The sequence below is a fragment of the Bos indicus x Bos taurus genome, chromosome 11, assembly GCF_003369695.1.
Source record: "Bos indicus x Bos taurus breed Angus x Brahman F1 hybrid chromosome 11, Bos_hybrid_MaternalHap_v2.0, whole genome shotgun sequence".
NCBI classification, from domain to species: Eukaryota; Metazoa; Chordata; class Mammalia; order Artiodactyla; family Bovidae; genus Bos; species Bos indicus x Bos taurus.
In genome coordinates this window covers 73,455,574-73,479,793 of record NC_040086.1, presented here as the reverse complement: position 1 = coordinate 73,479,793, position 24,220 = coordinate 73,455,574, and the positions used below count along the sequence as shown (strand labels likewise).

Below are 24,220 nucleotides of genomic sequence, written 5' to 3'. Positions count from 1 at the left end.
CCAGTTCTTCTTCAGCCCTTCACTGGGTCTCCTGACATATTTTCCCTGAAGATGAATTCCCTGGAGCTGTCACTTTCTTCCCTCTTGCATCCCTCTGGAAGGCCCTTTAAAGCTGTTGGCCGCTCAAGGCTGGTACCCAAGCAAGATCTGCTGCAGTTGTGTGACTGATGGGGAGATGAGAAGCTTCTGCGCAGACTTGGATAAGTTGAGGAGTGGGGGTGGGGAGGGAGGGCCGTGGGAGGCTGGAGATTCAGGAAGCCGAAGCTTGGACTAAAGAATCGGCCTGTTGGCATGGAATCCTGGGTACAAGTGAGGGACCTGTGTTTTGTGTGATGGTGGGAGACTGCTTCCTGCTTCTAAGCCTGCCTTTCTCTGTTACGCAGGGCAATTTAGTCTCTGGTTCAAAAGGAAACTGGGAATTGTGGTGCTTGCTCACGGCAGAGGGGATCCTTTGAGCTGCTGCAACAAAGGACATTGTTCAGAGTGACTGTGCTAATCAGGGCAAGTTTGGCCAAAGAATAATAAGCTTTTCTAAGGCAAGTTCCTCTGGCCTGACCCAACCAGTCCCAGGAGGCCCCTGGGCTCTGAAGGCAGTGGCTGCCACAGCAGGTGCACTGCTGTTGGCCCAGGAATGGGGTGGAAAGTAGAGCAATTGCTTTGGTCTGTTCAGCCCAAGACCTTCTCCAGTCCAAACCCAAGTAATGAGGGAGGGAAATACAGATGAAGAGGAGGAGCAAATGCCAGTTAAATTGAGGAGAGGGGGCACGGGATTGAACCTGCATCCCCTGCAATGGAAGGTGGATTCTTAACCACTGGACTGCCAGGGAAGTCCTTGATCTTCTGTTTTGACCTGTGAGCTGGAAGATTGTGTTCCAGCTTCCTTGGATGTAACATCACTACCCTAGCCTTCTACACCACCATCTTTTGCACATATTTTATCTAAACATCTTGATTATACTTCAGAGAAGCTGGGTATGGGCCAGATTCCTTCACCACTGAATGTATGGACCCAGAGGGACCTGAGTGCTCAGGCCAAAGCACCCCGGCAAAGGGTGCAGGCTGGCCAGAGTGACTCCATCCCTGGGCCCTTAGGGGCCACATACCAATGGGATCTAATTGGGAATACAGGTTGAGGGGAGGGTGAGGACCACTCCAGGCCTGGTTCAGTTATGAGGATCCAGAATCACTTTCGCAAAGGATGGTACCAACTAAAGTTGCCAGATAAAATATAGGTTGAATCTAAATTTCAGATAAAAAAATTTTTTAATATAACATGTCTCCCATATTTCATGAGACATACACTAAAAATTATTCCTTATTTATTCAATATTCAAATTTAATTGCTAAGTCTGCCAGCCTTCGATCTAACAGGGAAACCTTTGGATTGGGTGCTTAAGGCCCCAGACCACCTTTCTTGCCTCCCTTCCTACTTAGCAGCTTGTGGGTATTTAGTTCTCAGACCAGGGATTGAACTTGAACAGTGAGAGCAGTGAGAGTGCAGAGCCCTAACCACTAGACAGCTAGGGAATTCCCCTCCTTTCCTACTTCTGTTCCTCATCCTTAACTCTGTTCCAACCAGATGAAACTCCAGGCTGTGTCTCACATTCTCTCTCCCCTCTACCATCTTGACCTTTGCAAACTGTTGTCCCTCTGGCTGAAATTATTAATGTTTACATTATCTCCACATCTAATATCCTACCCATTCCTCAAAGCCCATCGTGAATGTTTTTTCCTTCCTGAAGGTCTACTCTGCTTCCTCTATGGATCTTCACCATAGTAATTATTACATTTTATTATTATTTTTGCATGTCTCCCCTCTCCTAAGCACTTTCCACTGTATAAAACAGAGTTATCAGTAAATATTTGATTAAAAGAATGAATTAGCCTGAAGGCCTAAATAGGGTCTATATTGTAAAGTCTAAATAAGGTCTGTGCTATATGTCTAAATGAGATCTGTGCTTCTTCTGCACAATTTACCATGTTCTTCCTTGTCATGTAATATTGTATCAGCATTTGTCTTGTCATCTCTGCTAGAGATTTCACTCTAAAGGCAGACACTGCGTTTCCCACTGTGATGCGGACACCAGTGTTTAATGAATATATTTTGTGCTGTACAGATTGCAGGGGCAGGAGTCTCTCTGTGTGTTCAGACCAAGCTAGACTCCATTCTCTTGCTTCTGCCCTGGTTCAAGGGCATAAGTGACTCTCAGTAAATCTCAAAGTCACCTGACCTGATCCTAGAACTGAACAACAGAAGATGAGCTTCTTTGAGCCACCTGAGGGTCTCCGTTAAATGTGAGCTCCAGGAACCTTCTCAGAATTTCCCATGGGGCCCCTAAAACTTGCATGTGCTGCTAAGAGAGGTAAAGAGACAAAGGGACAGGTACAAAACTTGGAAATATCAAGGGAGTGGGAGAGGGTGGTGAGGCCATAGAGGAATGGGAAGCATGGGTTTGGGATACAACAGAGAGCACTGTTCCAAGAGTCCAGTGACCTGGATTCTCTCCCTGGCTCTGTCTCTGCCTTGGGTGAAAAAGGAAAGAAAAGGTATACATGAGTGCCAGTGTGTACTTATGTAGGTTTTATATTAAATTTCTAACAGCCCTGTAGGAAGCTGAGGCTCAGAGAGGGAGATAACTGGCCTATGGATACATAGCTCAGTGTACCAAGGAAAAGAACACAATTAACCTCTCACAGCTTCAGGTTCCTCTTCACTAAAATTAGAGACATGCTATCATCTTTAAGGGTCAGTTCAGTTCAGTCACTCAGTCATGTCCAACTCTTTGCGACCCCATGGATGGCAACATGCCAGGCTTCCCTGTCCATCACCAGCGAGCCTACTCAAACTCATGTCCATCAAGTCGGTGATGCCATCCAACCATCTCATCCTCTGTCATCCCCTTCACCTCCTGCCTTCAATCTTTCCCAGCATCAGGGTCTTTTCCAATGAGTCAGTTCTTCGCATCAGATGGCCGAAATATTGGAGTTTCAGCTTCAGCATCAGTCCTTCCAATGAATACTCAGGACTGATTTCCTTTAGGATGGAGTGGTTTGATCTCCTTGCAGTCTAAGGGGCTCTCAAGAGTCTTCTCCACCGCAATTCAAAAGCATCAATTCTTTGGTGCTCAGCTTTCTTTAGAATCCAACTCTCACATCCATACATGACTACTGGAAAAACCATAGCCTTGACTACACAGACATTTGTCGGCAAAGTAATGTCTCTGCTTTTCAATATGCTATCTCAGTTCAGTTCAGTTCAGTCACTCAGTCGTGTCTGACTCTTTGCAACTCCGTGAGCCGCAGTACACCAGGCCTCCCTGTCCATCACCAACTCCCAAAGTTTACTTAAACTCATGTCCATTGAGTAAGTGATGCCATCCAACCATTTTATCCTCTGTTGTCCCCTTCTCCTCCTTCCTTCAATCTCCCAGCATCAGGGGCTTTTCAAATGAGTCAGTTCTTCACATCAGGTGGCCAAAGTATTGGACTTTCAGCTTCAACATCAGTCCTTCCAATGAATATTCAGGACTGATTTCCTTTAGGGTGAACTGGTTGGATCTCCTTGCAGTCCAAGGGACTCTCAAGAATCTTGCAGCACCACAGTTCAAAAGCATCAATTCTTCAGTGCTCAGCTTTCTTTGTAGTTCAACTCTCACATCCATACATGACTACTGAAACAACCATAGCCTTGACTAGATGGACCTTTGCTGGCAAAGTAATGTCTCTGCTTTTTAATATGCTGTCTAGGTTGATCAAAACTTTTCTTCCAAGGAGTAAGCGTCTTTTAATTTCATGGCTGTGGTCACCATCTGCAGTGATTTTAGAGCCCCAAAAAAGAAAGTTTGTCACTGTTTCCATTGTTTTCCTATCTATTTGCCATGAAGAGATGGGACTGGATGCCATGATCTTAGTTTTCTGAATATTGAGTTTTAAGCCAACTTTTTCACTCTTCTCTTTCACTTTCATCAAGAGGCTCTTTAGTTCTTCTTCATTCTCTGTTATAAGGGTGGTGTCATCTGTATATCTGAGGTTATTGATATCTCTCCTGGCAATCTTGATTCCAGTTTGTGCTTCATCCAGGCTGGCATTTTGCATGATGTACTCTGCATATAAGTTAAATAAGCCGGTGATAATATACAGCCTTGACATACTCCTTTCCTGATTTGGAATCAGTCTGTCGTTTCATGTCCAGTTCTAACTATTGGTTCTTGACTTGCATACAGATTTTTCAGGAGGCAGATCAGGTGGTCTGGTATTCCCATCTCTTTAAGAATTTTCCACGGTTTGTTGTGATCCACACAGTCAAAGGCTTTGGCATAGTCAATAACGCAGAAGTAGATGTTTTTCTGGAACTCTCTTGCTCTTTCAATGATCCAACGGATCTTTAAGGGTCTCTCCTCCTTAACTTCTGTTGTTACTGTTCAGTCGCTCAGTAGTGTCCGATTCTTTGGGACCCCATGAACAGCAGCACACCAGACTTCCCTGTCCTTCACCAACTGCCTGAGCTTCCTCAAATTCATGTCCATTGAGTCGGTGACGCCATCTCCGTCATCCCCTTCTCCTCCTGCCTTCAATCTTTCCCAGCATCAGGGGAACTTCTACTAGCAGAATTTTGAGGACAAGCCCCTTCAACCATGCGGTAGATGTGAAATGGAGGCTGGGTGAGAAGCCTTAGGGAAGCCCTGAGTTAGGCTAGAATTTGTCTTCAGGCTATTGGCATGAGCCTTCTGCCCCTCTGTGTCTGAGTCCAGAGAGTGATCCCTGGGGCACAGGTAGAGAGTATCCTGGACACGGAGCATGTGAATTAACCGTGTGAATCCGGGAGAGGAAGAGCAAGTGACTTCCTGCAGCGCTTGAGGGGTAGGACGGGGTGCATTTCTTGCATTCCTGGCCCAGGAAGGACGCGATTTGGTAGTGAGCACTTGACCAGAGAGTGGCTGGGAGGGTAATAGCTAAGGGCTTGATTAGGGAACGGGGGTTTATTAAGGGGGCCAAGGGAGGGGGTGATACTCCCCCCTAATTCCTCTTCCTGGCGCCCCCTGGCTTAGCCAATGCATTCTGGATAAATTTGGGGGAGGGGCTACATCTGCAGTTTCCAGCACCCCTACTGACCCTCGGGGCCCCCGCACGTTACGACAGATCTTAGCTTTCGGCCTAAGCATTACAACCGGAGCAGGGCGGGTCACTTCCCGTAGGGGACGCTGCCGCTGGAAAACGCTCCACCCAGCACCTGGGGGCGACAGCCTAGGAAAGGTTGCTTCTAGGGATCTGGGTTTCTAGGAGGGTGGGAATTGCAGGGGGCGGGGCGGGGTGGGGTGTGGGCGGGGCAGCCAGGCAGTGACTGAGCCCGGGGGGAGGGGCAATATTAGCATAGCCCCCGCCCCTCTCGGCGCAGCCCAGCCCAGAAACCCGAGCGGAGGCCGGCCGCGCTCAGCCCGGGCTGCTGAATGGGCGCGCGGCTCCAGTCCCCTGCCCTCGCGCGTCGGGCCCCTGCTCTCGCTCCCGAACCCGGTCCGGCTCTCGCCCCGCCCGGGCCTCCGCCGCCCGCCGACATCCGCCAACCCGGCTGTGAATGAAAGGCCGGCGCCGCCGGGGGCTGGCTGCAAGCGACGCGGCCTCCGGGGAGGCGCTCGCCCCGCCAAGATGTACGGTAAGGAGGGCTCTCTGCCTCCGGGCTGGCAAACTTGCAGGACGCGGACCATTGTCCCTCTGCGGGGCCCCAGCGAGGCCAGAGTGTGCGGACTCGGTGCCCGGCTGGGCTCTTTCTGTCGCTCCGTGTGCGCGCGCCTGCGTTGGGAGGACAAAGATGCTCAGGACCGGAGACCCAGGGGTCTTTATGGTCCTTCGGGCCGCTTGTTTGAGGGCTCTGGGGCGAGTGGGCGGTGGTCCGTCGGGGTGCGGCGGGGCTCCGGGGATCCGAAGCAGCTGGGTTTTGGGGGAAGCGAGTCTCCCTTGGTGCCGAGGAGACAGGAGGTGTTGGTGGAGGTGGTCGTGTGACAGCATTTGCAGAATTAACAAAAGCAGGTTGTACTGGGGAGTTTTATGCGGGAAGCCGGTACGGAATTGCGGGGAGACGCTCACTGGCTGCCTTGTGCCGGCTTCAAGGATGTGGGAGGCGGCGCCCGCGGTGCAGAGAGCTGGCCAGAGAGCCAGTTCTGGGAGACAGGTCTCGCCGCCCCTGGATGGACCTGGCCTCTGCCCGCCCCTGCCGCCCGTGGGACCCAAGCTCCCGAACTTCCGGGTATGCCCTCGGCAGTGCTGAAGGGGAGAGACGCTGCCGAGGGTGCCAAGCAGCTCTGGCTGGCCACCTCTGTCTGTCACCCGATCTCTCTTGCCCCCTTCCACGGCCATCCCCTCAACTGACGTGCAACAGTTAGCCAGACCCTCATGATGCCCTGTTCTGCCTTAAAATTTTCCAGGAATTCCTCTGGGTTTGGCGGCAGTGTGGGTGAAGAAAAGAGCACACGGGGTCCAAATTGCAGCCTGGAGGAATGGAGCACGGGAGACCCAGACCAGTTTAGAAATCAACTGCGTTATAGAGCCTCCAGCTGCTGTGTATGTGTCAGAGACAGACAGACAGAGACAGAGAAGAGAGAAAGGATACCCGTGGACCAAAGTCGTCAGAACTCAGGCTCTGGTAGCTATTTAGGGCCAGCAGAAGAGCTGCAGCTATGCTCAGCTCCCACCCCCGCAGCCAGGTAGGGGCTCAGGTGGCACCTGAGGGGTGAGTTGGAAGAAAAGCACATTCTGAATTTAATCCATCACCGAGTCTACTTGGCTGCCTCACTGTGCAAACACTGAGTCACAAAGTTTGTTGGAGGCACAGGAAGCTGAGAGTGGAGTGCAGAGATGCTCAGCAGCCTCGTTATTTAGAGATACTTCACCTTATGATCAGCCTCCTCTCCTGCCCACTTTGGTCACACGTGCATTTCTGAACCTTGGGGAACATCAGCAAGTATCCTTTCTCTCCCAATGGGCCGAGGTTGGGGAGTAGAGTGGGAGGGGATTGACTTCAGAGCGTGTGCTGCTGGCCAGTGGGGACTCTGCAGAAATGGTAGCAAGGCAGTTATGTTTTATAAGCTAGAAGCTTGTGAGGTTCCCAAGAGAGAGCTGTATTTTCTTACTCTCTGTTCCCCCCCCTCCCCATTCTTTTCTGCAGAGTGAGCAGCCTAAGGCTGCAGATCACTTGACAAAAGCATGTGACTGCAGGGGCACCTGCAGTGGGGAAGGAGTTAGGACAAGGCCCATCAGAGTGAGTAAGAATTAGGAATGCTAGTTCTGCTGGGTCACCTGGCAGCATTCAGTCCAAGACTGTTTGATGACTGATCCCAGGATACCTGAGCGGTGGGGGTCCCAATTTACCCCTGTTGCGTGAAGCAAGTCAAGAAAGAGTTGGATGGTACAGAAAGGTGAGCTGGGAAGCTGGCGTATCTGGGTGCTATTTTTGGATACATCACGGATTTTCAGGTCTCTTTTATAATATGTTCTTATTCCTCCAGACACAAACAGTGATGGTCCTCACCCTGAATCATTCATAGAAAGATTATAATGAAGGAATCCTCTGGGCAGTTGCCTGCAACAGTCTTGCCAGTGCTGGTAGGGAGATGATTACTGAGTTTTAGGGCAAAGCCTTGTCTCAGGAGTTGTGAGAGGCACCCAGTCGCCAAGGGGAGGGCTTGTTGGCCTGGATTTTAGTATTTTCTTGATGCTTATGAAAAGAAAAGGTCCACGTCATACTTTCAATCATTCTGTCCTCAGAGGCAGTCGAATGATGAAATAAGAAGTGAATAGGGAGATTGGGAAGGTGTAGAATAATAGACTTCTTATATTTGGTTCTTATTTTTCTAGTGATTTATCCAGGGTGACACAGTTATATAGAAAGGGGCAAAATGAAAATGGGGGCTTCCAAGCCCAGTACCCCTTCCCTCCCCTAATGCCCTAGGTAAGTGCTCGTTAGGAAAATGCCACCAGGGATTTCATTAACTGATGGGCAGTGAGGCCCCCGTGTGGAGCCAACAGTCACCTAATAGCTTTAGGTAAAGGTGTCCCTTGACCATGCACCTGGTTACGGGATCCATTATCAACGTGCATAACCTCACTCCCATTGCCGCCTTTCAGCTGCATGGTGATGCTGGAGATCTTCATCTCCCCTCTTGTCTCCTCCTCACTTCCCTCTGTCCTCGACATCTCAGTCTCTCTGGGTCCTCAGTTTCTCCCATCTTCTTCCTCCCATCTATGGGAGAATAAGGGTCCCTTGTCTTTGCTAAAGGACACGGTATCATCTGGGACAGAAAGGATCCTAGACCTGGCATCAGCCCATCTCAACCCACAGTCAGATCATGGCTATTTCACCTTAGACAGGTGGGTTTGTCTCTTGGAATCACATCTCTGTATTAAATGACAAGATACTCGTGTATCTCCCAGTTCTGTGCAAACCTCAGGGCTGGCACCTGGATGTGACAGTGCATTATAGGAGGTTCTGCACTCACAAGGCAAATCACTCAAGAGCCTGTGCCCTTCAGGTCCTCCTGGACCTTTGCCCGTCTCTCTTCCTCTTTGAGGCTCCTGAAGATGCGTGTTTGCAGCATCTCCCCCACCTCCCACTTTAGCACACAAGTCACCTTGACCTAGCTAACCACTCAAGCCATTGAACCGCTTCTGCTTCCCTTCACCAGACTTACCCATGCCGCTCTGAACCATCACTCATTCCTAAACCCCAGTCACTTTTTGGAAATGGCTCTCCAAGAGGTCACAGGTGACTCCCCACAATCTTGTTTATACCTATGAACATAGATTGACAAGGGACCTGGGTAAATAAAAAGCACTTTATACTTGGGTGGGAAGACTGTGGGCAAATTCTCTGCAAAAAATGGATTCCCATTAGGTTTTTCTGTGTGTGTGTTGTATGTTAGAATTACGTAATTAAAAGTTTCCCTAACCCTTTCCCCGGGGATGAAGCCACAGTGGTCTTACCTGGAAGCCCCCCACTGACCCCCCCGAGGTGAGTCCAAGCTCTCTAAGAAATACTGCCCTCGGAATCAGGGCAGCTGGATATGAAGACGATTGGGATGGCTTTTCCCAGAACCCCTGTCTGGGTGGCCCCATCCCTCTAAAACTAAATCTGCCCTAACGAACCTCTCCTCACCTTTAGGTGCTGCCCCATCCCCAACACATGCCTTTCTTCAAGCTTTGTGATCCAGAAAGCTGACTGTGGGGAAAACAGCCATGACACACAGTTTCCTGTAAATGTGCCTTACAGAGCACTTGTGTGTGTCTTGTGGATGGTGGGGAGACCTGCAAGGAGGGGCTGACTCCACCTGCAACACAACGGCTCACCTTTGCAGACAGCTCCATGGATCCTGCTGCTCCTCATCACAGGAGACTCCCACAACATGCACACAGGCACACATGCTCCACCCTCGTCCCCTGAATCCTGAGGTGGCCCCATGATGCAGCATATGGTTCAAGTCGGGGTTGTGAGACTGCTCCCCCTTTCCCTCTGACCCCTGTATTCCCCTTAGGAAGGGATTCAGGACGAGTAGAGCCTATTTTCTCTCTTGTTGCTCACAGTTCAGTGATTTCAAATGGTTGCAGTTTTCTTCTTGCACATAAATAAAAACAAAAAGTTCACATCACGTTATGGAAAACCTGGAAAAGTGAGGAGGGGAAAAAACCACCCGCAATCTTACCCACTAGAACCACCCGTTTATACTGTTCTATAAATTACCCCTGAGATTTTGTGCTCACCTGCCATGCCCTTTCTTTTCTCTTTCTCTGCCTGATCCTGGCATAGTAGCCTGGTTGTGATGGCGCCTCTGCCCCTCAGGTAACCTTGAACTTGACTTTCTGAGCCTGTCTCCTGGCTCTACAAAGTGACAATGCTTGTTTCATGGCAGGGATTAATCAGGGTCAGAGAGCTGCCCTCACTCTCTCTCTCCTTCCCTTTCTTCAGCTTTCTCTTGTCTCTCTGTTTCTTAGTTTTGAAACAGGTGCAAAAATAAAATAAATGAAAACTTATGTCTCAAAGCTCAATAACGGTGCTGTTCCTGGTATAAAGAAAAGGAAAAAATCTACTTGAAAAGCATCTTTTGGGAATTCCCTGGTAATCCAATGGTTTGGACTCTGCACTTCACTGCAGGATGTGGGGGTGGGGGTAGGGACAGATTTGATCCCTGATCAGTAAACTAAGATCCTGCAAGCCACGGCACACTGCCAAAAAAGAAAGAAAAGCATCTTTTCTGCACCCTCCTCCGGTAGTCATCCAATATTTCTAGAAAACCTGGAATGCACAATAAACTATAAGCAAGTATAACTGCTTTTACTGTTTTGATATATTTTCTTTCATGCATTTGTTTATGTGGTTAGAATTATTCATTTCCTATAATCTTGTATTTTATTTTTTTCTACTTAACTTTACATATAAGCATTCCCCCAGCCCCAAGTTAACACAGAATCATTGGCTGCCATTTTTAATGTCCTGTAATAGTCCACTTAATGGACATATAATTTCCTTATTGTACATTTAAGTTATTCATAAAGATTCAGTATTATAACCCTGGGAGGAGTCCCTGGTGCCCAGGGCTTTCTCTGGACTTTGGAATATGTCCCTAACACTCCAGTGAGTTGGGGCTTCCCGCCTGGTTCAGCAGTAAAGAATCTGCCTGCAATGCAAAAACTGCAGGAGATGTGAGTTAGATCCCTGGGCTGAGAAGATCCCCTGGAGGAGGGCATGGCAACCCATTCCAGTATCCTTGCCTGGAGAATCCCATGGACAGAGGAGCCTGGCAGGCTATAGTCCATGGGGTCGCAAAGAGTCAGACACGGCTGAAGCGACTTAGCATGCATGCATGAACACACACACCGATGTGTATAGGAATTTTAAAGCTTTTGTATATTGTCAAATTGTTTTCAATTTGTATTGATTACACCAGCAGTTATGAGAGTACCTATCTCCTTTCACTCTCAAAAGCTTTAAAGATTGAGATTTTTTCCTTATCTTTGTTAATTTGATAGCAGACAACATTTTAACTTGTATTCTTTATTACTAGTGAAGTTAAACACTTCCTATGTTTTCTAACCTTTTGCGTTTTAGTGAATTATCATATGAGTATGACTAGTTTATTTATTGAGGATTTAACCTTTTGTCTGTCATTTGCTTTATGCTTTGTATTTTGAAGGGAAAGAGACATGAACTGTCAAGTATTTGTGGAGTATCAACTTTATATGATACTACACAGAGCATCAAAAAGATGCCAATTCCAGTGGGCAAATGAGTTGTAAAGATCTGCAAAATATTGAACAATACAGAGACAGTTTCAGTAAAATTACACAGTTTTGCAAGGTGGAATGGAGTTACTCTTCAAATAGTCAGCCAGCAATATTTTGATTTGGAAGAGACCCCTGGGAGGTGGAGCCATTAGGAGAGCTTCAGAGGACAGCAAGCATTTGTGTGAGGTTTTGAGGGCTGTGAGGATGGGTCCCCGGGGGTGGGGCAGGCGTGCCAGGCAGACACAGCAGTGTCAGTGCACAGAGCCGGGGAAAGAAAAGACATATCCAGGGACAGTTAGGGGAGCTACCTGGGATTGGGCAGAGTTTAGGTGATAAAGTGTGTGATGAGAAGGAGATTTTGTCAGGATAAGGAGTTTTCACTTATCCCTATGAGCAGTAGGAGCCAGGGAAGAGTTTGAAACTGTCAAATGGCTGATTTTGCTCAACTGATGCTTTAAAGAAATGAAAACTAGGGGGCACTGTGCAGAATGTATGTGGGCGGGGAGGGGGGCGATGATGGGAAGATGAAGAAAAGAGGGAGATAGATGCTACAGCTGCAGGAGTGAGAAAGTTTTGGACCAGTTAAAACTGTGCATATGTAATAGAAGATGTTTGCCCCTTAAAAAAAGTAGTGATGGGAGTGGGTGGGTGGGAGTGGGCGCAGGTAGGGATAAGGTGAACTGAAACTTAAAAAATTCCCATGGTACATAAAATGTGGGTTATATACGAAGATATAAAAAATAGTTTGTTTATTTTGAAATAGGTGCTAAATTACCTCAAACAGTACATTTATTATAATCTAGCTAGTACTAAAGAGGATTTGGAGCATATATTTTACACATGCGCACACACACACACACCTGTGCTACGATAAATAAAGAGATCAACTCAAAGAAAATCTAAGAGTAAAACAGAGGGGAAAAAGCCAGAAATAAAGTCATATCAGGGAAAAAGTACCTACCACCTAGCCCTGTTGCAAATTCAGTTTTGAGCTTCCTGTAGCTCACAAGAGAAAAGTCATTTGCAAAACTCATGGCATCTATAAAACTTTTTAAAATGCAGTTGCCTAGGACAAATACAGCTTTTTGAGATGCTAAGATAAATTCCTCCCCGAGTTCCTCCTTAAGAGGAGATATTTCAAAAGTATTGGCCTAAATTCTTTTGAAAATATAGTTCCCCTCATTGGCTGTATCCCAGTTCGTAAAATATGAAAGAAAAGAAAGAAAAAGAAAGTCACTCAGTCTTTGCAACTCCATAGACTATACAGTCCATGGAATTCTCCAGGCCAGAATACTGGAGTGGGTAGCCTTTCCCTTCTCCAGGGGCTCTTCCCAACCCAAGGGTTGAACCCAGGTCTCCCATATTGCAGGCAGATTCTTTACCTGCTGAGCCACAAGGGGAGCCCTTTGTAGAGTATGAAGACTGGTCCAAATTGGAGTTGTGGGTTCTGACTCCTCCCTCAGAAATAGCCGCAGACTCTGCTCATGGCTTCCTTCCTAGTTCCGATAAGCCAGGACTTGCCGAGGCTCTTGCCCACCTTGGAAGCGGTGGATATTATTTTCTCCCTCCATGGATGAATGTCACTCCACGTGTCTTTTGAGAATTTGCTCCCTGGAGAAGCTATTCTTGCCTCTAGAGTCCATGGAAGCTGTCTATCCCTCTCATTCGCTTGCCTTACAGTAAGTCCCCTACATACGAACCTTCAAGTTGCAAACTTTCAAAGATGCAAACGTGTATCTGGTTCCAGCAAGGAACCTGAACCTGTGCCATCATGGCATGAGTTAAATTGCAGCTTTCCCTCCATCTCCTTTTGCTGAAGATCCTTCAGCTCTAGTAGCATCTCCCACCTTGTCTCCCTCCTCCAGTCAGTAACTCTTCTTGCCTGTTCACTTGAAGCCAGCTCCTGGATGCCAGCCGTTGTACTATACTACTGTACTTTTCAAGGTTCTATACTCTAAGATTTAAAATATTTATTTTTTGTGTTTGTTTTTTATGTATGTATTATTTATGTGAGAATTATTAGAAACCTATTACAATACAGTATTACATAGCCAATTGTGTTAGTTGGGTGCCTAGGCTAACTTTGTAAGACTTATGAACTTGCTCTTCGAACCAAACTCACTTGTATGTAGGGGACTTACTATATTTTAATTCACTGCACAGCCATTGAGCACAATCTAATATTCCTCTTGTCTGTGTTTCCCACAGTCCACTTCTCTTGTTCTCTACTGCATCTTTAGGGCACAGAGCACTGCCTGGTAAAGAGCAGGTGCTCAAAAACCTGCTCTTTCATCCTTGTTGAATGAATGAACCCTGAGCTAGAGGTCTCTTCTAAAATTTATCTCTTTATAACTTTGTTTCCATTCATTGGGCACCACTATGTGCCAAACAGTAGTCTAAGCACTTCTTAAGTATTTACTGATTTTTTTTTGTTGTTCAGTGGATAAGTCATTTCCGACTTTTTCTGACCCCGTGGACTGCAGCACGCCAGGCTCCTCTGTCCTCCACTATCTCCCGGAGTTTGCTCAAATACATGTCCATTGAGTTGGTGATGTTATCTAACCACCTCATCCTCTGCTGTACCCTTCTCCTTTTCCTTCAGTCTTTCCCAGAATCAGGGTCTTTTCCAATGAGTCAGCTCTTCTCACCAGATGGCCAAAGTATTGGAGCTTCAGCTTCAGCATAAGTCCTTCCAGGGTTGATTTCCAGATATTCAGAGTTGATTTCCTTTAGGATTGACTGGTTTGATCTCCTTGCAATCTGAAGGACTTTCAGTAATCTTCTCTAGCATCAGAATTTGAAAGCACTTATTGATTTTTAGTTCAGTTCAATTCAGTCGCTCAGTCGTGTCCAACTCTTTGCGACCCCATGAATTGCAGCACGCCAGGCCTCCCTGTCCATCACCAACTCCCGGAGTTCACTCAAACTCATGTCCGTCGAGGTGGTGATGCCATCCAGCCATCTCATCCTCTGTCGTCCCCTTCTCCTCCTGCCCCCAATCCCTCCGAGCATCAGAGTAATCCTCCCCAAATTCTGGGGATTGGGAATTATTATTCTCATTTTAGAAATGAGAAAATTGAGATGCTGAGAGTTTTAGTGACCCACCTGTGGCTGCACACTTAGGAGACTGCACTGGGATTGGAACCTCGGCATTCCAACTCCAGACTGTGGGCTCACCCCCGCCCCCACTCCTACACTGCTGTCCCTCGAATATTCCAAATGTTTTAGAGAATATGGGTCTTTCCTTTGCAGAGCTCCCTGTACCACAGAGAGTGGTACATGTTAATCTGGGGAGCGAGGAGAGTGCACATAACAGACATGAACTCCTGAGGGGATATGCCTTCTGGTTGGTTACAGGCCAGTCAGCAGAGAAGCTGGGAGCTGTCGCTTCTGGTTGGAGCCTCTGCTTCTTGGCAGCCTGCCCACCTGCTTTATGACTGTTTACTTTGTTGGAGAGAGAAAGGGCCCCAGGAAGAGTCTGGGGACCTGGATGAGGAAAGGGCAATTAAGAGAGGAGTCAGGAGAGTAGGTTGGTGAGAGTGGAAGACAGAAGGCAGGTGCCAGGGACTTCATGAAAAACGGGAGCATGGGCTGCCTCTCGAAGGAGAGAGAGAAGGGGATACATGTATCAGATCAGATCAGATCAGATCAGTCGCTCAGTCGTGTCCGACTCTTTTCGACCCCATGAATCACAGCACACCAGGCCTCCCTGTCCATCACCAACTCCCGGAGTTCACTCAGACTCATGTCCATCGAGTCAGTGATGCCATCCAGCCATCTCATCCTCTGTCGTCCCCTTCTCCTCCTGCCCCCAATCCCTCCCAGCATCAGAGTCTTTTCCAGTGAGTCAACTCTTCGCATGAGGTGGCCAAAGTACTGGAGTTTCAGCTTTAGCGGCATTCCTTCCAAGGAAATCCCAGGGCTGATCTCCTTCAGAATGGACTGGTTGGATCTCCTTGCAGTCTTATTCACATTGAGGTTTGACAGAAAACAACAAAATTCTGTAAAGCAATTATCCTTCAATTAAAAAAATAAAATAAAATTAATGATACAAAAAAAAAAGAAAGAGAGAGAGATGGGCAGACAGGGTGGGGCTGTCAGCCAGCACTGAGTCACACATATGCCTGCTTTGCAGTGTTCTTAACAACATGGTCCATGGTCAGGGCTTGGAGAACTAAGAAAGACTCTGGAGATTGAGACATTCATTCATGGGAGGAGCTTCTGCTTTTCTGATAGTTTGACCTTGAATTTAGAACTCCTTCCCTACATTTTCAGGTCCATCCAGTCTAGAACCAGCGATTGTTGCCTCTGAGAGGCGGGGTTGGAACTTGGCTGTGTGTGTGAGAGAGGGATGGTGGTCCAAGTCCCCAGTGGCCACCTGCAAGCCATAGGTCCCTAGTTCCTCTCTCTGAGCATATTCCTCCCTGATAACAATGGGGATAATTAATTTGCTTTGTATGTGCATGCTGCATGCTCAGTCACTTCAGTCATGTCCATGTCCAACCCTTTGCGGCCCCATTGACTGTAGCCCACCAGGTGCCTCTGTCCATGGGATTCTCCAGGCAAGAATTCTGGAGTGGGTTGCCATGCCCTCCTCCAGGGGATCTTCCTGACCCAGGAGTGGAACCCTCATCTCTTACGTCTCCTGCATTGACAGGCAGGTTCTTTACCAGTAGCAACACCTGAGAGAGGGGTCAAATGAGAAAATGTCGCTGTACATGTATTTACTTTACAAAACATGATACCTATGAAGGGGGATATTATCACCATCTGAGTAATTCTTGTGGATGCTTCTGGGGCATGGCCATGCCCTCTCCAGAAACAGTGATAATCCCTGCTTACGAGGATACTTATGTCGTACTTCGACTGTATTTGTTAAAACCCTTAGACAGAAGTTTTGGGTAATAAGAATACAAACCTGAGAGCTGCTGCAGAATTGGCAAGCTGAGCCCCTGACTCTGGGAAGTCTGCTTGCCAGATGGGAGCCCGGAGAGGGGACATAACACCTATTCTGTTGAGCACTTGTTTGTCTCCTAGAGGACCATCTGCAGATTGGTGGGCCATGACTGTGTCCCTCTCATCTCTGTACCAGAAAGATGAGAAAATCTCTTAGACCACAAAGAGGACAGGAATGACATCTTCATCTAAGTCCTTAGAATATGCTAAATCCTTATGCATTACAAAACTGTAGCGATGTTTAGTCATTTTGTGCAGTATATGCACTCAGAACAACCGGTATGGTGATGGACGTCGTTACATCGGTGGCTAAGCTGGGGACACAGAAATTCGGAAGACCAATCATCTGGCCAAGGTCACGCAGCTGGGTGAAGTTCATTCTCTCCACTGTCTCCTGAGCAAGTGTTCACAGAACTGCATGCGAGATTAAAACACTGCTTTTGTACCTGATGGCGTTGACGAGTGTCTTATGCCAAACAGTACATTTTCCCACAAGAGAATTCCAAACAGAATATTTCAGTAGCTTGTATGTAGTTTAGCTGTGCCTTTACATATAGGAATACGGGTGCCTGGTGAGGACTTGGAAGCTCAGTGCCCTAATGCACATCCTGAATCTGCCTATAAATCTGAGAATTAAGATTTCTGGGCTCAAATGCCAACTTTTTCCTTACCCTACAGAACGACTCAGGTAAATTCAAGCACCTGGAACCAGGAGATTCGTAGCTTGGTAGGACTCCAAGCTTTATCATAACTATTCAGAAAGACTTCTCTCCATGTCCCAACTTTGTTTTTAGGTGAATGGTATGTGAAATAGCATTTATAAATTAGAACCTCTAAGGTACAAGCACATTTATAAAGATCTTGAGTGAAGATCTGTAGAAAGGCCCTGCTTGTAATAAAGTGATGCATTCCTAGCCTCACTCCTAGCCTCTCACTATTTGTGCGGGAGGTGCTCCTGGAGCTGAATCATACAGGATGGATGCTGAAAAAATTCAGAGCTCTGCAGCCTCCGCCAAGCCCTCTTTGTGTCCCCAACTGTATCTTATACTTTGCTGTTATTTTTATCATGTATTTGTCACACTAAATGTCATTTATTTCTTTACACAGTAGATCTGTGAACCTCTTGAGGACACAACCTCTATCTTAATCTTTGTTTTTCCTGGCACCTAGGGGAAATCTCTGGTATATAGTAAGAGCTCAGATATTTGCATTAAACTATAAAATAGTTATATGTATCATTCATCCAACTATACATACACATGTGGCAATCCAGGTTTCTAAGAAACCAGTGCTGGTGGGCTGAGGAATCTCCCCAAGGTCGGAGACAATAATATTTTATCATCTCACTTTGCCTTCCTGCATATATTATAATTTTGTATAGAATAAAATATTCTTTATAGAATAAAGAATATGCCAGAATATAACCACTTGGCTTTTCCTCCAGATTTTAATGGTGTTAGTCATGAGAAATAGCCACTTGGCCTACTGATGAGATGGTTAAGGCAGTTAGAGAGTCATTCCTACACATTTCTTTCTTGGTTTGTGGATCTCAGAATAAATGGTACAATCATTTTCTTCAAAAAGCAAGGTTACTTAGTGGCATAATTATGGGCAAATCTTTATTTTGATTTCCATTCATATCATCTGTGCATTATTCCTTCACAAAAGATGAAAAGGCCTTTTGAAGCAAAAGCAATGAAATGTCTGTTTCTCATTGCTTGGAAGCACTGGCCAGAACGTTCCCAGATAAAGCACTCTGCTCCCTTGTGCTCCTTCCGTCTCAGGGCTGGAGCGCAAGGGCACCTGCAATAATTGGTGTGCTGACCTTGGCTGGGGGGCTTATACAGCAGGGTAGGAAGGGGAAAAAATACCAGCATCATCCCACTGTTTTCCTCAACCCCCGTGAGAGGCCTGGCCCTCCTAGCAGGCCTGGACCCAGGGGCTGCTAAATAAACATGTCCAGTTGTCTGTCTGTCTTGAGAAATTTCACCCCCAAAGCTATACTGTTCCCCAGCACCGCTGAGAATGTCCTATTCTCCCCCAGACAACACTGTCAGAGGAGAACAGGCCTGAGCGTTCCGGGGAGGAGTGGGTGGTGCTGGACCTGGAACAAGGCCTCCCTTCTGCTCTCTCAAGGGCATTCGTTGCCGCATTGGGAGGGAGGGTTGGCCGGCAGGGTGACTCAGGCAATGTTGCTGTGTGAATCTGGGCAAAATTCTCAACCTCCCTCATATTCTCTCATCTGTAAGTTGGGAGAGCTGGACTGGATGGTCTTTAAGGGTTTCCCAGTTCTTATGTCTGCACTGGGGTTGAGGTGACTGGTCTGTCCTATGAGTGAGACAGCAGGGACCGGGGGTGAGGGGCATACCCATAGCAGAAGATCTAAGTGGTAACTGTGTAGGCGCTGTGGTCTTGGGTTCTTTATGTAACCTGGCCATGCACCCGTTTCCTCATTGATAAGACCAGGATAATGATCCCTTTGTTAATTCAAACAGTGCCTGTCCTGGGGTCCTGTTGAATGAATTGATACTTGCTGACAAGTATGCTGGGGTAGGCGTGGAGAAGAGGCGTGTGTCTTCCAAGTGCTGGGCACTCTGATTCTTGCTCTGTGTGCATTCACATTTCACAAAAGCCTTACGTGGTAGATATTCTTTTCCCCTCTCCCATCTTCATATAGGGCTTCCCTGGTGGCTCAGATGGTAGAGTTTGCCTGCAATGCAGGAGACCAGGTTCAATCTCTGGGTTGGGAAGATTCCTTAGAGAAGGAAATGGCAATCCACTCCAGTATTCTTGCCTGGAAAATCCCATGGACAGAGGAGCCTGGCAGGTTACAGTCCATGGGGTCACAAAGAGTCAGACATGACTGAACGACTAACACATGCAATCTTCAAATAAGGATAATGAAGTTCAGAGAAATTAAATGCCTTGTCCAGGGTCATCCAGCTCATTGAGTAGCATAACTAAGAAAAAACCCAGGTCTGGATTTTTTTCCAACACTTTTCACTTCTAGTCCAAATGTATTCTTATTTAAAACACCATTATTAATTGGACTACATAAAAATTTAAAACTTTGATGTACCAAAGGACACCATCAACAGAGTGATAAGGAAGCCCATGGAATGGCAACCCAGAAAATATTTGCAAATCCTGTATCTGATAAGGGAATTCTATCCAGAATATATAAAGGCTGCCTACAACTCAGCAACAGAAAAACAACTTGGTTAAAAATGGGAATAGGACTTGAATCGACAAGCCGGACACAACTGAGCGACTTCACTTTCATGCATTGGAGAAGGTAATGGCAACCCACTCCAGTATTCTTGCCTGGAGAATCCCAGGGACAGAGGAGCCTGGTGGGCTGCCATCTATGGGGTCACACAGAGTCAGACACGACTGAAGCAACTTAGCAGCAGCAGCAGCAGACATTTCTTCAAAGACAATATATAAATGGCCAACAAATACATGAAAAGATGCTCCATATCACTAATTATTAGGGAAATGCAAATCAAAACCACAATGAGATGCCACTCCACACTGATTAAGATGGCTATTATATATTTTTTTAAAAAGCGGGAAATAACAAATGTTGATGAGTGTGTACAGAAATTGGAACCCTGTTCACTGCCAGTGGGAATGTAAAATGAAAATAATTTCCACAATGGAAAATGGTATGGCAGTTTTTGAAAAAAATTAAAAACAGAGCTACCATATGATCCAGTAATTCCATCCCTAGATATGTATCAAAAAAAGCAAAAGCAGGGCCTCAAAAAGATACAGTACACCCCTGCCCACAGCAGCATCACGAGAAACAGCCAAAAGTGGAAACTAGCTAAATATATCTAGACAGATGAATGGATAAACAAAATGTAGTATGCACATTCAGTGGAATATTATTTAGCCTTGAAAAGGAAGGGAATCCTGACACGTGCCATGAAAGGGATGAACCCCAAGGATGTTGTGCTAAGTGAAGTAAACCAGTCACAAAATGACACACTCTGCGTGATTTCATTCATGTGAGATACCTAGAGCAGTCAGCTTCATGGACAGGAGGTAGGACAGAGGTCACTAGGGGCTGAGGGGATGGGGTGTGGAGAGTTGTTTAATGGGTACAGAGTTTTGCAAGCTGAAAAGAGTTCTAGAGCACAATTCATGCTGGGAAGATGACCTAGCATTGGTTACCTTGTTGCTTGGGATGTATATAAAAGAAGACTCAGCAATTAACACCATCATATTCTTGGGATCCTTAGAAAAAACTCCTCCAACTTAAGGATGTTATTAAAGTGCCATCTTTCAAAGAAAATCTATATAATATCAAGGGCATGTCTATGGCTGCATTCTTATGAAAGTAGCTAGAGAAATGATTGTCCAGTTTGGAGATTTTGTTGCAGATGATCTGTGTGTGTGCTATGTCGCTTCAGTCGTATCCGAGTCAGTGTGACCCTATGGACTGTAGCCCACCAGGCTCCTCTATCCATGGGATTCTCTAGGCAAGAATACTGGAGTGGGTTGCCATTTCCTCCTCTAGGGGATCTTCCCGACCTAGGGATCGAACCTGCATCTCCTCTGTCTCCTGCATTGGCAGGTGAGTTCTTTACCAACAGTGCCACCTGGGAAGCCCACAGATGGTCTGATTTAATGGCAAATGTGTTATCCACATTGTGGAGGTATAGCTCAAGGTATGTCTCAAGGAGCTAGCCACTGTCTTTTGAGAAGTAAAACTGAGGTACCAGGAGAGGTCATATGACTGCCAGTGGAAAAAAGAGTGTCAGACATATCCCACCGAAGAAAACAAGCAGTGAATTCAGATTTTGGCCCCAAATGAACCACAAAAGTTGGTGCTTGAAATTGCAGATTGATATTTGGTGGAGCTGTCTCTTACACAGGCAACACCAAATGACCTGCTCTGAGGTCAGCAGCAACAAGCTTTATTTATTTACAAAAAAAAGCTAATGCCACGCTAGAGAACCTGTCATCGATGCATGTGTACTAGCCCTGAAAGAAACCCACTAGAATACTAATAGTGGTTATTGCTGGGTGATAGGATCCCAGGTGATTTTTAAACTCTTTTAAAAACTTTTGGTATATATCTAGGGATGGAATTACTGGATCATATGGTAGCTCTGTTTTTAATTTTTTGAAAGTTTTTAAAAGAGTTTATAAGAGTTTTTAAAAGAGTCACAGATATAGAAAGCAAACTTAGGCTACCAGGGAATAAATGGGGGGGAGGAATAAATTGAGAGATTGGGATTGACATATGCAAACTATTTAAAATAGATACCTAATAAGGACCTACTGTAGAGCACAGGGAACTCTGCTCAATACTTTGTAATGGTCCATATGGGAAAAGAATCTAAAAAAAGAGTGGATATATGTATATGTGTAACTGATTCACTTTCCTGTATACCTGAAGCTAATACAAAATTGTAAGTCAACTATGCTCCGTTAAAATTTTTTTTAAATAAAATAACACATACACATACAAACCCCCTTATTTCATATTTTTCACATGTTGTATAGTAAGCATGTCTTTTAATGGCAGAACATAGATATGATCCAAAGTGTTTTTCATCATCAAAGGCCTGTGGATGGTTATCGAACATCTTCTAATTATGTTTTAGATATAATTAGGCAAGTTCAATTCAGTCACTCAGTCATGTCTGACTCTTTGCAACCCCATGGACTGCAGCATGCCAGGCTTCCCTGTCCATCACCATCTCCCAGAGCTTACTCACACTCATATCCATCGAGTCAGTGATACCATCCAACCATCTCATCCTCTGTCATCCCTTTCTCCTCCTGCCTTCAATCTTTCCCAGCATCAGGGTCTTTTACAATGTGTCAGTTTTTCGCATCAGGTGGCCAAAGGATTGGAGCTTCAGCATCAGTCCTTCTAGTGAATATTCAGGACTGATTTCCTTTAGGATGGACTGGTTGGATCTCCTCGCTGTCCAAGGGACTCTCAAGAGTCTTCTCCAAAACCACAGTTCAACGCATCAATTCTTCGGCACTCAGATTTCTTTATAGTCCAACTCTTCACATCCATACATGACTACTGGATAAACCATAGCTGTGACTAGACAGTCCTTTGTCAGCAAGTGATGTCTGTGCTTTTTAATACACTGCCTAGGTTGGTCATAGCTTTTCTTCCAAGGAGCAAGCATCTTTTAATTTCATGGCTGCAGTCACCATCTGCACTGATTTTGGAGCCCAAGAAAATAAAGTCTGTCACTATTTTCATTGTTTCCCCATCTATTTGCCATGAAGTGATGGGACCAGATGCCATGATCTTAGTTTTTGAATGTTGAGTTTTAAACCAACTCTTTCACTCTCCTCTTTCACTTTCATCAAGAGGCTCTTCAGTTCTTCGCTTTCTGCCGTAAGTGTGGTGTCATCTGTATGTCTGAGGTTATTGATATTTCTCCCCACAATCTTCATTCCAGCTTGTGCTTCATCCATTCCAGCATTTCGTGTGATGTACTCTTTACATAAGTTAAATAAACAAGGTGACAATATACAGACTTGATGTACTCCTTTCCCAATTTGGAACCAGTCCATTGTTCCATGTCCAGTTCTAACTATTTCTTCTTGACCTGCATACAGATTTCTCAGGAGGCAGGTAAAGTGGTCTGGTATTCCCGTCTCTTTAAGAATTTTCCACAGTTTGTTGTGATCCACATAGTCAAAGGATTTAGGGTAGTCAAGGAAGCAGAAGTAGATGTTTTTCTGGAGTTCTCTTGCCTTTCCTATGATCCAATGGATGTTGGCAGTTGGATCTCTGATTAGGCAAGAATACATGCAAAAACAAATCAGGATGGGGAACACATGTATACCTGTGGCGGATTCATTTTGATATTTGGCAAAACTAATACAATTATGTAAAGTTTAAAAATAAAATAAAATTAGAAAAAAAAAAATCAATGCTGATAGAAGTTAGAAATCAGATAGTGGTTGGGTGCAGGGGTTGGCTGAAAAAGAGAACTCTTTGGGGACATCCCAAAGTTTTGTCTCTTATTTGGGCGGTGGTTACACAAGTGTACAAACAGTTGTGGAGACTCTCAGCACTCAACTGGGAAGATCTGTGCATCTACTGCATGTGAATTATGTTGCAATAAGACAGCAGGAAAGCCGGGGAAGGAAGAAAACAGACATGCAAACAATCGCGGGTCTGTTTTGCATCGCTGGCAGTTGGTGTGCCAGAAGACAGCCAGGGATCTGTGCCAGCCAGCACCGAGCTCTTACCCGAAGCCCAGCAGGGTCCCCAGCACCCCAGTGAAAGTGCTCATTGAGAGCTGCTAGTCAGGGCTCACACTGCTGGAAAACTCACATACTGAGTAGAGAGTAGAAGAAGCTGACCCAGGAAGTCCAGCCTGGCGTTGGCAGCTGGGAGGCTGATGGAGCCGGCTGGGCAGTGGGCAGAGAGCCTATAAAAAAGAGCCATCTGGTGCAAGGCCTTTTGAGCATTGCCAATGGCATCACTGAATCTCACTGGACCTTAAAGACAGAACACAGGCCAGCTTGACCAGGCCTGCAGCCCTGTCTCAGCATCAGCACAGACACGGCCAATGGCTAAGCAGGGCTGGGTGTTTGTGCAGGACTGATTTTTCCATTTCTTCCTTGAGGCTTCTGTGACCTCCCAGGGATGTCATTCTCCTAAAAATGCATAGCCTTTTAATAGCCTTATTATTCACCTGTTTCTTAATAATGTGCTGGCTTGTGACGTCTTTGCACAAAGATCTACATCTCCCTAGCTAAAATTGGATTTTTTTTTTCTAATGGCACATGAAAGTGGATAAAACTCAGTATCTCCTTTATAGCCCTGGGGTGAAGTGTGAAAACACTATAGTCAGATAGGCCTGGATTTGAATCCCACTATCTCAGATAACAGTTGTGTGATTTTGGGTAAGTTTTTCAACTATGCTACGATTTGTTTTGCTCATCTGTAAAATGGGGACATAGATCCCACCTCAGTGTTGTTGGGAGGATTGAATAAAATAAT

General features: G+C 46.0%; 1 protein-coding gene across 3 annotated transcripts in view; it reads left to right on the top strand.

Moving 5' to 3' along the window:
• Positions 1–5,391: 5,391 nt before the first annotated feature.
• EFR3B (EFR3 homolog B) overlaps positions 5,392–24,220 on the top strand; it is a 98,167-nt gene continuing 79,338 nt past the window's right edge. For all 3 annotated transcript variants that reach the window (XM_027555920.1, XM_027555919.1, XM_027555918.1), the window contains exon 1: positions 5,392–5,650. In XM_027555920.1, the coding sequence (XP_027411721.1) occupies positions 5,644–5,650 (7 nt within the window). In that variant the 5' untranslated portion in view covers positions 5,392–5,643. The remainder of the gene's footprint in view (positions 5,651–24,220) is intronic.